This window comes from Callorhinus ursinus, unplaced genomic scaffold, assembly GCF_003265705.2.
Source record: "Callorhinus ursinus isolate GAN/ISIS: 27379988/994484 unplaced genomic scaffold, GSC_fseal_2.0 scaffold4, whole genome shotgun sequence".
NCBI lineage: Eukaryota > Metazoa > Chordata > Mammalia > Carnivora > Otariidae > Callorhinus > Callorhinus ursinus.
The window spans coordinates 90,245,936-90,261,108 of NW_027397066.1; the positions used below are offsets into that span (position 1 = coordinate 90,245,936).

At 40.2% G+C, this 15,173-nt stretch overlaps 1 protein-coding gene across 1 annotated transcript in view; it reads left to right on the forward strand.

Annotated features, from left to right (window-relative positions):
* Positions 1 to 1,317: 1,317 nt before the first annotated feature.
* EGF (epidermal growth factor) overlaps positions 1,318 to 15,173 on the forward strand; it is a 95,597-nt gene continuing 81,741 nt past the window's right edge. The window contains 1 exon segment of the mRNA XM_025873628.2: positions 1,318 to 1,890. Within this exon segment, the coding sequence (XP_025729413.1) occupies positions 1,764 to 1,890 (127 nt within the window). The 5' untranslated portion in view covers positions 1,318 to 1,763.

The window sequence follows — 15,173 nt, forward strand, 5'->3', positions numbered from 1 at the left end:
GTCCTAACACTGACTATGCATTTTGCTGAAGGGGAAGCTTAACAAGGTTAGTAACTTAGTGCAGGTTACTGGTAGGACACTCATTCCGAGTCTTGAGTCCAAGTGAGTCCAGAAAGCAATGGAATATTCCATATGTCCCCCCATGTGACTTCTGCTTCCCGGCAGGGTCTGCTTCTCTTGTGAGAAATCAGAGCTGTCTGGCAGAGGCCGGCTAAAATCAGAGAAATCCTGACTTTACCCATTTCAGAAAGCAACCCAGTATCTGAGGAATGATGAGGACATAATTAAATTTGAGTGAAAGGCTTGGAGTTCTTCCCATTCTCTGCCAGAATGGGTGGTCACTAGTGTGACTGTTGTTTTTGTGACTATCGCTTTATCTACATTTTGACTCGCACTTGGAACACTACCTCTGGGCAACTTAAACGAAAGCTTGTTTTCCAGGATGAAGTAAACTGACAGAAATTTCCACTGTTCATCAAATCTGGTGTAAATGGTTTGCCCGAGCTGGATATTTCTGGGTGCATTCCTGACAAAATAACTGAGGAGACAACTAATGGGTATGTCAAGCTTTTATGTTCTATCCCTGAGAGGTGAAAAGAGAGCCTAAGTTGTCTGGGAAGGAACAGCAGTCAGCTCTGCTAGATTTCCAGTGCTTCCCAGATTTTGCACTGTTAGCTTATTTTTTCCAATGCGACTCTGTAATAACAACCCACTCCTTTCCCTGCACTCCTGGCCCCCCATGATGTTTTATTATGCTCATGCTGAAAGAAAAGGTATCTGTGCATACTGTATCTCTTCATTTGGCTTCAGGGATTTCCCTTTGATTTGGAAAGAATAATCTTCCAAATTCCGCTATAAAATATACAGGAGAAAATAAAAAAGATAAAGCTCCAGGAATGTGCACTGGTGTTGACATTTTGTTCTAATATTGCTCACGTGAATGACCAATTACTCCAAGTCTGAATTATCAGGCACTGTTTTTCACCATTGATTTGTACGGCACAGTTTAACTTTGTTTCCATCCTTCCCTGTATTAAAACATAGCCACTCTTCAGCAGGTACCCCCTAGACAGCAGGAGCAACTCCACAGCCCCCTAATTGCTCTCTCCCTGGTTCTGCTTGGAATATTTATGGTGAGTCGCCACTTATCTCCTCCCTGGCAGCCGTCCCCGCTTTCCTGCAGTGAGCAATTGACCACACTCACATTTGCAAACAGAGGCTCTCTCAAGTGTCACTAAAGGAGAGAGGAGGTGGAGCCAAAAGGGCTTTGAAAAGGAAAGGGAGTCATTCTACTTTTCAAAAAGAGAAACTCTGGGGAGGAATCCTATCTCTGTATTTCTTCTTTCAGCCTCATCAAGGGTCGCGGTCGGAACTTTCCATCCATCTTTTCCCCCCCTCTAACAGTGGCCTACACTGTCTCTGCCTGTCGCCGCAAAAGTCAGCGGCAGACCTCTACAAGTCAGTGGCCGTGAAACTGCGAAATTTATCATATGGGTGTCAGGTATTTCTTACTGACTTCCCAAGAACTTCGATAAAGAAATCTTTCCCGAGGGTCCCTTTCTGGCTGCAGGCCACTGTCTTGAGTTGAAGGACGACGGACAAGCTGGAGGACTACAGCAAAAGAGCAGAGTGAAAGATGCCCCAGGGCTTCAGGCCAACCCAGGGGGACACGCTTGGGGTCCGTCCGACGTAACCACTCTGCCCCCGCTATGCTCAAGCAACGTCAAGTAATTTTCTGTTGAAAGCTCAAGCCCATCAAGATTATGCTGCTCTTCCTAATCATTCTGTTGCCGGTAGTTTTTAAATGTAGTTTTGCTAGTCTCTCAGTCATGGAACGATGGAACTGTCCTGGAGGCTCTCCCCCAGGAAAGGGGAATTCTACTTGTGTGGGTAAGTAATCTCATTAAAAGGAATTCACATCCTCCCAGAAACTGCCTTCATATACCTGTTCATTCCGTTTTGTATACTTGGGCACTTTTTTTCTGATTTGCCTTTGGGTGGGTACATTTGTGTAATTTTTGTTTTCTAATGAATGTATATTTTCTTCCTGGCTGTTAGAGGCAGTCTGCTACCGACTATAAAAATTCACAGCTCTCAAACTGTTCTTGCGTGTGTGAGTGAATATGTCTCACGTATAAGTAACTGAACATTTCTTTTCATGCAAACTTCTGTCTTTACTCGGACAGGAGTAACTACTCACTTAGCTGGTCAGCTTTATGTTGGAAGCTGGGGAAACAGGAGTTTTTTGGGAAACTGTTTCTATATAAGCCATAAAGAAAAAAATCCTTTCTGATAACTTTGTATAAGAACTCAGAAGTTGCTAAAACACTAGAGGACAATGGGAAGGGAATAGGGAATAAATGTGATCCTATCATTTTGAAAGCTAAGTTCTCCCCTCTCCTGCTGTTTCTGGAGCTCTGAGGGCAACTTCAGTTTTTGAGTAACAGGTGCATTGAAACTTTGAGCACTGCTAAGAAATGACAGTATGCCACACCCCTCCCATATTAAATGGATTTTTCATCAAGGAGAAATGGGACTTTTACCACATGCAAAGAATCATCTTGCTTAGGGACTTCACCTGAAAAACCTCTCTCTCTCTCTCTCCCCCCTCCCGCCTCCTCTTCCCCCTTCACTTCTTCCCTTCTCTACCCTCCCCCTCTCCTCCTCTCTCCATCTTCCTTTTTCTCTCCCTCTCCCTCTCTTACTGTTGATTTGGTTTGTTTACTCCTTGGGTGGGTCTCCAACCTGTTGCTCAAACAAGACAGCCATTTCTACTCATTAGAGGGCATAAACTCCCCTGACATACCTTTTCTGTCATCCTGACCTTCTGAAAAGGGGTATGGCTCCCAAAAAGAGGTAGAGGGAGGGAAACACAGTAAAGTTTCCAGAAGAGAAACCTCTGGAAGACAGCACAAAACCAGGGGAATAGAGGGAACAATTCTGAGTCAAACTGCTGACTTTGGGCTCCTGCCCTGGCTCTTCCATGAAGGAAGTCCCGGATGAGGACATCAGGTGCTCTTGCTCAGAATCTCAGGACTCTGTCTCCAGGCAGTTCTCATTGTAACAAGTGAGCAGAACCCTAGGGTACTGGAAGGAAGGACAGAATTCTAGTGACCTCTATGTCTCTGGCACCTAGAACATTTCTGCTTTCATAAAATGTACTCTATAAATTCTTCCTAAATGAATAAGTCTCTCCCTGACCTGCTAATCACATCATCTTAGAGAATAACTATGAAAAGGGGGTGACAAAAGACAAAATGACCCCACGAACCTGTTACTCAGCTGTTGGAGCAGAAGTAAAAGCTTTTGGACAGTTATGTTAAATGGACTGGAGCCTCTCTGGGGTGGGAGAATTTTCTGAGAGTAGTTGGCAAATGACCAGAGACAGGCTCTGCCATCTGCATGGGATGTGAGGGGAGATGGTAGGAGCCAGTCAAGAAGCAGAACCTGAGAGAGAAAAAAAAAATTACAGAAGTGAACTGCTACACATAGCTTTAGAGTCTCAGGGAACAAACCGATTCCTGCTTGCAAAGGAGCCTCCACCTTGTGCTTCTTACTGCCCCTGCTGGTGGCTCGGAGGTGCCTTCACTAAGACTGGTTGCACCAAATAAACCTGAAGCCCAGGCTAGAGACGGTAAGTGAAGCGGGACTGTGTCACGGAGTGGAAGGTTTTAGAAGCAAACACACCTTTCAAATCCATTCTACCTATTTAATACTTGAATAATACTGGAATATTGCTGGAAAATAATAAGACCCCCATTTCAGCATTGTTGTGGGGATCACATGAAATAACACATAAAATGCACCTAGCATAGAGGCTTGCAGATGGTGCTCAATAAATATCCCCTTGGCTCCTCCACGTCTTGGCTAAAACCCTTTGATCAGATCATACTAGGCAATGCCTTATTTGAACAGTGACATGGCACAGACCCCACAGAGTGTAGAATGTCTGGATGCCACTTTGTGACTCTGCCCCTGCTCCCTCGTTCCTTGCAAGTCACGGGTTTAAACCCCCTACTTTACACTCCACATCTCGTGTTAGCTGATAACTGCCTGGGTCACACCCTGGGCCCCCTGCGTTTCAGAGGATAGTATTTCTCCTCTCTAAATAGGTAGAGTGCTATCATCTATTTTTCTCCCAATTAAATTCTACTCGCCTTTTTACTTGCCCTTGGCATTGAACCAGACCACCTCTGGCCAGCAGGAAGAATGCTTCGTGGTTGGACAAGATTCAGGTTACTTTACGCAAGGTTGTCATTCACGTGACTGCTAGCCAGATAAACCACTTGATAACACAGAACTGGGTTTTCTTCTCATTTCCCACCACCCCCACCACCGTTCCCTTTTTTTTTTTTTTAATTTCCTGAGTATTTTATTAGCCTCTATTTGAGCTAGAGTAGGTGAGGGGAGCGCAATAAGGAAAACTGCTTGGCAAGGGGCTTCTGAACTTTCTAGCCTATTTGCCCTGGAGGAGAAAAATCAGCTGAAAAAAGGAACTTTTCCTGTTTGCCATGTGTACCTGAATTATTTATTTGAGCTTTCTTAGTAAATAAAGGGTGAGGAAGAAGTACAAGCCAACCCTGAGACAGCTGCCTGCAGGAGGGATCCTGGGGCACTAAGTTAGCCAACCAGGGAGATCACTCTTAGTACAGTGAAATTCCTGATTTCAGCACTGACTGGGGCTTGGTCAGCCTCCCATTCATGTGCAAAGCAGAGTAATTCCAGGATCAGAATCTTGTTTGTTTTTTCAGCCAAGGTTATGCAAAAGTTTTTTTTTTTTTTAAATCTAACTGCAAAGAAATTATAGAAATGATCTTTTATGCATACCATGGGAGTGAAACCACCCCTTCAAGTACACAGTGGTTTGTGGTCTTTGAGGGGTTGTCGAGCTTAGCGGTAAAAAGCTTACGTTTTGGAGACAGACCTGGGATCAAATGCTAGTTCTGCTGCTTGTGAATCCTGTCTCATTTTCCTTAGTGCAAAACAGAGATAATTACCCCCTCAGGATTGTTGTTGTCAGGATTATGTAAATGTATTTGTTTTCAGTGCTGGCCACACATTACAATCACCAATGTCTAGGTTACCACCCTGGTCCATCTGGGTCAGAGTCTCTTCTGGGGGTGAGATCCAGGCATCATTTTCTTTGTTATTCTCCTTTGGCAATTCTAACAGGCATAATGGGCAGCCTCGGTTCAAGACCACTAAATTAATACATAAGAAGTGCATAAAACAAAGCCTGGCATATAATTAGCTCTCAGTAAGTCTTAACTGCTATTAATATTTTTATTGTTGTTAACATTTTTATTGATGGTAATAGTAGTAGTGTTTTCTAAATGTGGCTTGGTTTCTTCTACAATAATTTAATTTTTTTTTTACACACAGAAAAATGCCACATTGAAAAAATTGAGGATAGTTTTTACCACATTAAAAAATGTAGTCAAAATAATTTCAGCATCTATAACTTGTATTTTTGTAATCAGAAGAAATGTTTATTAAAAATACAAAAACATATTAAACTGACTTGAGTCAGTGTTCATGCAGACCTGCAATTCCAATGTTTGCCTTTCTGTGATATCAACTGATAAAAAATTGCACTAAGCACAAATTAAAACTGCTAGATTTCTTACCAGTAATAATTTTATTTTAATAACGATAACAAAACCAAGCCACTTGAAAATGATTATTTAAATTTCTTGCGTATTTTTTCCTTATATTTGGAACCAGTTTCTCTAAGATTTTTAAAGCGGTTGAGGTCATATAAAAATAATAAAATAATTCTTTAAATGAATTTACATTTTTGAACAAGTTGGGGTTGTCCAAATATTTGACATTCAATTTAGAAGTGGAAGGTGGGAATTCTTTTCTTTTGTTCAGAAGAGAACAGCTAGTTGTTTCCCATTAAAAGTAAATGGACTAGTAATTTGGCTCATATAAATTCAGAATCTTGCTTTACCATCTACAAATTTGCCTTCATGAAAATCCATTTGAGATAATTTCTTGTTTAGTATGAATGGTTGTTTTCTTTTTAAAAGATTTTATTTATTTATTTGACGGGGGGGGGGCAGGGGAGAGAGCACAAGCAGGGGGAGCGGCAGGCAGAGGGAGAGGGAGAAGCAGACTCCCCGCTGAGCAGGGAGCCTGATGCGGGGCTCCATCCCAGGACCCTGGGATCATGACCTGAGCGGAAGGCAGACGCTTAACAACTGAGCCACCCAGGCGCCCCTCTTTTTTTTTTTTTTTTTTTTTTAACATCAGTAGTCTCCAAACTCCATCCCATCAAGCAAACAAAATGTGGGCACATGCTCTCAGGATGTGTTTTTTTGTCAGTTCCTTACATGTTATCGATACTACAATGATGAACATTACACAACATAATACTTCCCATATTTCCTTTCCACACAATAGTGAATCTTCATACAGACTCTAAGTAGTACACATCCTACTTGGGAGAGACTGTTCTAGAGAAGTCATAAAATGATGGAACAAATGCTTTAGCTTCTCTCTGTTCACCTGAGTATGAAGAGATAAACAAAAGGATTGGTAATTTTTTTTTTTCAAGTAAAGGAGACTGATTCATAGTGAATGACTGTTCTCAGAGTGTATAAGAGAAGAAATAAAAATGTCCTGGGCTTCCATCCTGGGTTCAGGGGGAACCCAGTGTCTCCCTCCTTTATCTTGGAGGGTTCCTGGGCATGGGGACAGTGATGTGATATGGAAGGCTCTGTTTCCCCCCAGTCCTTGCACTGAATTACTGATCTACTCTGTGCCTCCCTTCCCTCATGTGCTGTCCCTTTCCCACAGTTCATCACCTCACACTGGACACCACCCTGTTATATTTCTCATATATGAACCATGAGGGTACAGATTCTAACTGAAGGCTTTGGGCAAAAACTTCTAGCCACATCCTGATCCAGCACATCAGACACTTGAAATATTTTTCATTCTTATTCTTAAAAAGTAAGCGATTGTTCTCTGGCAAAGTCTTACCAGCCATCTCTCTTTCTTGGCATTAGCCTTCCACTGCGGTAGCTGGCCCCCCTTTCTCCCTGGGTTGTGTTATCTGTACCTAGCCCTCTTTCCTTAATCTATTAAGGAAATCTATTAAGGCCTTCTTAATCTATTTCAAATGACCTATGCAGAACATTTTATTTATTTATTTTTATTTATATTTCCAGTATAGTTAACATACAGTGTTATATCAGTTTTAGGTCTACAATATAGTGATTCAACAATTCCATACATCACCCAGTGCTCATCATGATGAGTACACTCCTTAATCCCCATCACCTACTTCACCCATCCCCCCGCTTGCCTCCCCTCTGGTAGCCATCGGTTTGTTCTCTGTAGTTAAGAGTCTGTTTTTTCATCTCTATTTTTCTTTGTTTATTTGTCTTGAATTCATATAATATTTGTCTTTCTCTGACTGACTTATTTCACTTAGGACTATACTGTGTAGATCCATCCCTGTTGTTGCAAATGGTAAGATTTCATTCTTTTACGTGGCTGAGTAATATTCCATAGAATGTATATATATATTGTGTGTGTGTGTGTGTGTGTGTGTGTGCATACACACACCCCTTCTTTATCCATTCATCTGTCAATGAACACGGGTTGCTTCCTAATTTGGCTATTATAAATAATGTTGCAGTAAACATAGTGGTTCATGTATCCCTTTGAATTAGTGTTTTCGTATTCTTTGGGTAAATACCCAGTAGTGGAATTACTGGATCATAGGGTAGTTCTCTTTTTAACCCTTTGAGGAACCTCCATACTGTTTTCCACAGTGGCTGCACCAGTTTGCATTCCCACCAATGATGCATGAGGGTTCCTTTTTTTCCACATCCTTGCCAACACTTGTTGTTTCTTGTGTTTCTAGTTTTAGCCATTTGGACAGGTGTAAGGTGATATTTCCTTGTGGTTTTGATTTGCATTTCCCTGATGATGAGTGATATTGCACATCTTTTCGTGTGTCTGTTGGCCATCTGGATGTCTTCTTTGGAGAAATGTCTGTTCATGTCTTCTGCCCATTTTTATTTGGATTATTTGTGGGGTTTTTTTTAGTGTTGAGTTATGTAAGTTCTTTATGTATTTTGGATACTATCCCCTTATTGGATATGTCATTTGCAAATATCTTTACCCATTCAGTAGGCTGTCTTTTTGTTTTGTTGATTGTTTCTTTGCCATGCAGAAGCTTTTTTTTTTTTTTGATGTAGTCCCAATGATTTATTTTTGCTTTTGTTTCCCTTGCCCCAGGAGACATATGTAAAAAAAAATGTTTCTATGTCCGATGTCAGAGAAATTACTGCCTGTGCTCTTTTCTAGGGTTTTTATGGTTTCAGGTGTCACATTTAGGTCTTTGATCCATTTTGAGTTTATTTTTGTTGATGGTGTAAAAAAGTGGCCCAATTTCATTATTTTGTATGTAGCTGTCCAGTTTCCCCAGCACCATTTGTTGAAGAGACTGTTTTTTTTTTTCCCCATTGCATGTTCTTGTCTCTTTTGTTGAAGACTGTTGACCATATAATCATGGGTTTATTTCTGGGCTCTCTATTCTGTTCTGTTGATCCATATGTCTGCTTTCGTGCCAGTACCACACTGTTTTCATTACTAGAGTTTTGTAGTATATCTTGAAATCTGGGATTGTGATACCTCCAGTTTTGTTGTTCTTTTTCAAGATTGCTTTGGCTATTTGGGGTCTGCTGTGGTTCCATACAAATGTTAGGATTATTCTAGTTCTGTGAAAAATGCTGTTGGTATTTTGATAGGGATTTCATTAAATCTGTAGATTGCTTTGGGTTTTAACAATATTTGTTCTTCCTATCCATGAGCATGGCCATCTTTCCATTTGTGTCATTTTTAATTTCTTTCATCAATGTTCTATAGTTTTCACGGGACATGTCTGTTACCTCTTTCATTAAGTTTATTCCTAGGTATTTTATTCTTTCTGGTATGATTGTTTTCTTAATTTCCCTTTCTGCTGCTTCATTATTAGTGTATAGAAATGCAATGGATTTCTGTATATTGATTTTATATCTTGTGACCATTGAATTCACTTATCAGTTCTAGGACGTTTTTGGTGGAGTCTTTAAGGTTTTCTGTATAGAGTATCATGTCATCAGCAAATAGTGAAAGTATTACTTCTTCCTTACCAATCTGGATGACTTTTATTTATTTTTTTGTCTGATTGCTGTGATTTTCAGTACTCTGTTGAATAAAAATGGTAGGAGTGGACATCCTTGTCTTGTTCCTGATCTTAGGAGAAAAAGCCCTCAGTTTTTCATCATTGAGTATGATGTTAGCTGTGGGTTTTTCATATATGGCCATTATTATGTTGAGCTATATTTCCTTTAAATCTACTTTGTTGAGGGTTTTTATCATGAATGGATGTTGTACTTTGTCAAATGCTTTTCCTGCATCTACTGAAATGATCATACGGTTTTTATCCTTTCTCTTGTTGATATGATATATCACATTGACTGATGTGCAAATGTCAAACCACCCTTGCAGCCCAGGAATAAATGTTACTTAAATATGGTGAATGATTTTTTTAATGTATTGTTAGATTCAGTTTGTTAATACTTTGTTGAGTATTTTTTCATCTATGTTCATCAGAGATATTGGCCTGTAGTTCTTTCTCTCTCTCTCTCTCTCTTTTTTTTGGTGGTGTCTTTATCTGTTTTTGGTTATAGGTTAAGGTAATGCTGGCCTCATAGATTGAATTTGGAAGCTCTCCTTCCTTTTCTATTTTTTGGAATATTTTGAGAAGAATAGGTATAACTCTTTAAATGTTTGGTTAAATTCACCTGAGAAGCCATCTGGTTCTGGACTTTTGTTTGTTGGGAGTTTTTTAATTACTGCTTCAATTTCATTGCTGATAATCAGTCCATTCATATTTTCCATTTCTTCCTGATTTAGTTTTGGGGGTTATATGTTTCTAGTAATTTATTGATTTTTTCTAGGTTGTCCAATATTTTGGCATATAATTTTTCTTAATATTCTCTTATAACTTCTGTCTTTCTGTGGTGTTGGTTGTTATTTCTCCTCTTTCATTTCTGATTTTGTTTGAATCGTCTCCCTCTCTCTCTCTCTCTCCTTTTTTTTTAATGAGTCTGGCTAGAGGCTTATCAATTTTGTTGATCTTTTCAAAGAACTATCTCCTGGTTTCATTGATTAGTTCTATTGTTTTCTTTTAGGTCTTTTTTGTTTATTTTTGTTCTAATATTTATTATTTCCTTCTTCCTGGTTTTGGGTTTTGTTTTTGTTCTTTTTCTAGCTCCTTTAGGTGTAAGGTTAGGTTGTTTGAAATTTTTCTTGCTTCCTGAGGTAGGCCTGTATTGCTATAATCTTCCCTCTTGGACCAGCTTTAGCTGCATTCCAAAGATTTTTTTTTTAAGATTTTATTTATTTATTTGACAGAGAGAGAGAGACAGCAAGAGAAGGAACACAAGCAGGGGGAGTGGGAGAGGGAGAAGCAGGCTTCCCCCCCGAGCACGGAGCCTGATGCGGGGCTCAATCCCAGGACCCTGGGATCACGACCTGAGCCTAAGGCAGACGCTTAACGACTGAGCCACCCAGGCGCCCCCCAAAGATTTTTTAAAAAGATGTATTTATTTATTTTGAAAGAGAGGGAGGGAGTGCACATGAGCGTGCATGAGCGGGGGGAGGGGCAGAAGGAGAGTGAGAGAGAGAATCTCAAGCAGAAGAGATTATGTACTCAACTCCCTGTTGAGTACAGAGCTGGATGTGGGGCTCCATCTCACAGCCCTGAGATCATGACCTGAACCTAAATCGAGTGAGACACTTAACCAACTGAGCCACCCAGGTGCTCCTTCATCCCAAAGATTTTGGACCATTGTGTTTTTATTTTTATTTGTTCCATGTATTTTTTGATTGCCTTCTTTTGATGTAGGCAGGCTGGATCCAAGAACCCAGAGGGGGTCCCACAGGATCAGCCAAGAGGGTCCTTGGGTATATGCAAGACAGAAATCAAACACGAGCTAGGAGGGAATGAGAGCTGAGTTTATTGAAGATATAGAGAGAATGCAGGTACAGACAGAGGCTGGGAGATTCAGAAAGGAAAAGAAGAGAGAGTCTCATCTTTGCTTGGGGTCTGGGGTTTTTACTGAGGATTGTGGTCTGGTGTATGTGTCCTCCCAGGCATCCAGGAGCTAGTCAGATCAAGGACAAGAGCTCAGGTGTCTTCCATAAGTCACTTGGAGCCTGGGGGTCTCGGCGTCTAGATGTCTAACCCTGGTGGTCTGGAATATGCACAGGATGGCCTCACCCAGTCATTCTTGCCCAGTCCTTCCTTAGATGTTATCTGTTGTGCTGGAAGACTCTAAAGAAATCATTAACTCCTTGTCCCTTACAAGGAAGACATACATTATTTGTGCTATGAGGCATGTGTAGAGTGGGGGTACAGGTCCTAGCAAGAATAGAAGCAGGAAAAGGAGCAAAAAGCAGATTTTTATGGAGTGCTTTGGTTTTCCTATCTCACTTTGATGCTGGAATGTATGGAAACTTCAGTTGTTTTAGCCGAGTACTAGGCAGAAACTTTTGCTCTCATCACCTCTTGACCTTCCTTCTAAGCCTGGAGTCTGAACTGGTGTGCACGTCTGTTTTTACTTTATGACCTTGATTTTCTGAGTCTCCCAAGCCTGGCTAACCATGCTAATGTCTCTCAGTGTCTGGGTTTCCCAAGTATTTCCCAGGATACTGAGTACGCTGGAATTTGTGTGAGTGTGAAGGCATTTGAGAGCCAGCAGACCCCTGTGACAGTGACTCATGGTTTACATTGATTTATTTGCAAGCCCCCTCTCAGTGACAGGATAGAAAAAGGCCTCTCAGAGGAAAGCACTCTCGTCTTCCCTCCATTCAGAACAGCCTATCAGGGGCTATAGATCAGCTTTGTGTGGGTACCTGGGTTTCATTCATGAGGTGGTTCTTTTTGTGGGTGGATGGTTGCTAGGATACAGATAGTCTGAACAATATCATGGCAGCTGACTTGTTCTTCAGCACATGGTATGGCAGTTGAGAAATATTTTATTTTATTCATTTCAATACTTTTCCGGTTATAATTTCAAAAGCTTGAAGAAGGATCTTTCTTCTGTAGATTCCATCCTTGTATAAACAGATCAATGATAGAGGATCAATCAAATTCGATACTATATAGCTGCTGACACCAATCCTGTGTATTATGGGCCCTTCCCTTATGAGGTTTAAAAACAGGCACAGAGGCAGAAGCTACCAGCAATCTTCTGGTGTTTTTCTCCCTCCCTCTGAAGCATACAGTTATTCTGTTTCCTGTAGAATTTTCTTTTTTTTTTTTAATTTTATTTATTCATTTGAGACACAGAGATAGAGAGAGAGAGAGAGAGAGAGAGAGAGAGAGAGAGAGAGCATGAGCAGGGAGAGAGGCAGAGGCAGAGGGAGAAGCAAGCTCCCCATTGAACCAGGAGCCCAATGCGGGGCTCGATCCCAGGACCCTGGGAGCATGACCTGAGCTGAAGGCAGACACTTAACCCTCTGAGCCACCCAGGCGCCCCTCCTGTAGAATTTTCGACAGAAAGGAAGTTAACCTCTCTTTGGTCTGTGGGGAGACTGCAAAGGCTACTGTCATGAACGTTAACTTGCCCAGTATGTGGAAATGTACATCTTTTAGAGTCAAGCGACATTGTTGAGAATTTTAAAAGCTCTAAGTGGATCCAAAAGTTTATTGTATTTTGGAAAACAGATTTGAAAAAATCAACTGAAAGTTTTATGTCTTGGTTATCCTAATGAATCATGACTAACAATTTCATCTAAGAAGAAAAAAAAGGTCCATAAGAAAAATTTTCATCTAAAATTTCAACGTATTTAAAAAGCACCCAACAATGCTCAAGAAAGGATGATAGGTCACTGTCTTTTTTTTTTTTTATTACGTTATGTGATTTTATTTATTTATTTCAGAGGGAAAGAGAGAGAGAGCACAAGCAGGGGGAGGGGCAGAGGGTGAGGGAGAAGCAGGCTCCCCGCTGAGCAGGGAGCCTGATGTGGGGCTCGATACCAGGACCTTGGGACCATGACCTGAGCCGAAGGCAGATGCTTAACCGACTGAGCCACTCAGGTGCTCCTACTGTCTTTCCATATTGTTATATTATCTTCTGGAAAAGAAAGCCAAAAAGAAGAACACTGTTCATGGATATCCCTCTTTAACATAAACACATCGATGCACATGAAATGACCAGGTTTTATTACATCCAACAGAGAGGATGAAATGTCATTTTGAAACAAAGGACACATTTTAAGCAGGGTGAATTGTGGTTGGTACATTACCCGAGTGGATTGATCTTGTCACCGGAAAAAGTGGGGCAGTTGCAGACAAGTGGTTCTGGTGTCACCTTGCTTGTTGTCTTATTTTGAATGAAAGTACATGTAATTAGTTGATGAATTTTCTAGACTTCCTCCGGAGGGTCGAGCATGTGTCACGGCAGGCGTGGGCATTATTTGTTTTAGGTTATTGTTTTATTTCCTTTTGTAGAGCTCATAGTGACACATTATTAATTTGATATTTGAAGTTTAGAGAAGCAGAAAGAAGAAAACATTTTACAGAAAATAGGAGTTAAGGTGAATAGCATCTATTTATGAATTTACCATGAGCTCAGGCTTCTTTACAAAATGCCCCAAACAAGGAAACTATTGAATTCTATAAGACCAGCAGGATAGGAATTGAATTGTTAATGTTAGATTAGAAAGACCTGGAAGATCATTTAGCCCAACCGTCTCCTGTTACCGATGAGAAGTTGAGATCCAGAGAGGTGAAGTCACTCATTGGGATCCTGTAATACTTTGAACTCAGGACCCTGGACTCATAAAATCTACCATGTACATGCCACCTCCTGTGACTGATGTTTGAAAGCTCACCAGTGTAATGATTAGTTCTTCCTACCAAAAAGTATTAATAATATTAAGTTGGTTTAGGTTAAGTCTCTTAAAATATCTAGTGGTTTATCTTTAAATCAGCTTGAAAGAAGGACTAAGATTTCCTTTTATATAAATTATACCAACAAATTAATTCAAATCAATTAAACAAATATTTATTCAATATTAGTTATGTGTTTGGACGGACAGCGGTGACATCACTGATCCAAATGCCCAGGATCTCCTGAGAGGACAGTGGGGTTCCCAGCTCAGAGAGCCAGGTGTGGAGTGGGCTGCAGTTTACCTGATGACTTATAGACCATATTAGTTGAATTTACCAAAACTAACTTTGACAAAATCCAACAAGTGGCTTAAAAACCTTCCTGCAAAGGAACTAAAGATTGCAGACAATGCTACTAATTCAAACTCAAGAGAATATGATGGAAGGACAGAAGGACCCTTCTCTCTTTCCTAAAATAAGCTCTTTCTTGGTTGTATAAGAGACAAAACAATGTAAGTCTCTTTAGAGTTGACAAAAAATAAGAAATAAAAGAGAAAAATTAACAAGAAGACAGCCTGAAAAGTGGATTTATGTTTATTAATGTTAGTGATGGACCACACAACAAGTGTAAAATTTGCCTTGAAATGTTAGCTAATGATAATATGAAGCCTTCAGAACAAGCATGATATTTTAAAATAAGTATCCAGCAATGTGAAATGACTTTTGCTGATTTTTACAGTTGTGTTCAAAGTTTGGGTGTATAAGACTATAGTTACTAAGCTTAATGATACAAAGTTAGAAGTCTCTTGAGATTTCTGACATTACAGCAAAAATAGACAAGCCTCTTACTATTAGTGAAATACATATTTCTCCTGCTTCCTGCTGTGGTAGAACACAGCTAAAATAATACACGGAAAACCGCATAACAACAGATTAAAACTTCTGTGAAGTTTTCAACTTCACAGAAAGCATTACTGAAATTTTGAAGAAAAAGTATTATAGAAATTACACAGTTGAGTAAAAGTAAAGGTGTTTCTTATATATCTTGGCTTATGGTATTTTCCAGAAAGTAATAGTCAACACTTAAATGACTACTCCATCTCCATTTAAAGATGATGAAACTGATACATGGAGAGCTAAAGGTCACACAGCTAATAAGTAATAAATAGTGGCCGGGAAACACTCAACAGTGATCTTAGCCACTCTTTGTGCATTTATCTTTGTTTCAACAATGAAATGTACAAAGAACTAACATTTCTCTGTTTCAACAATG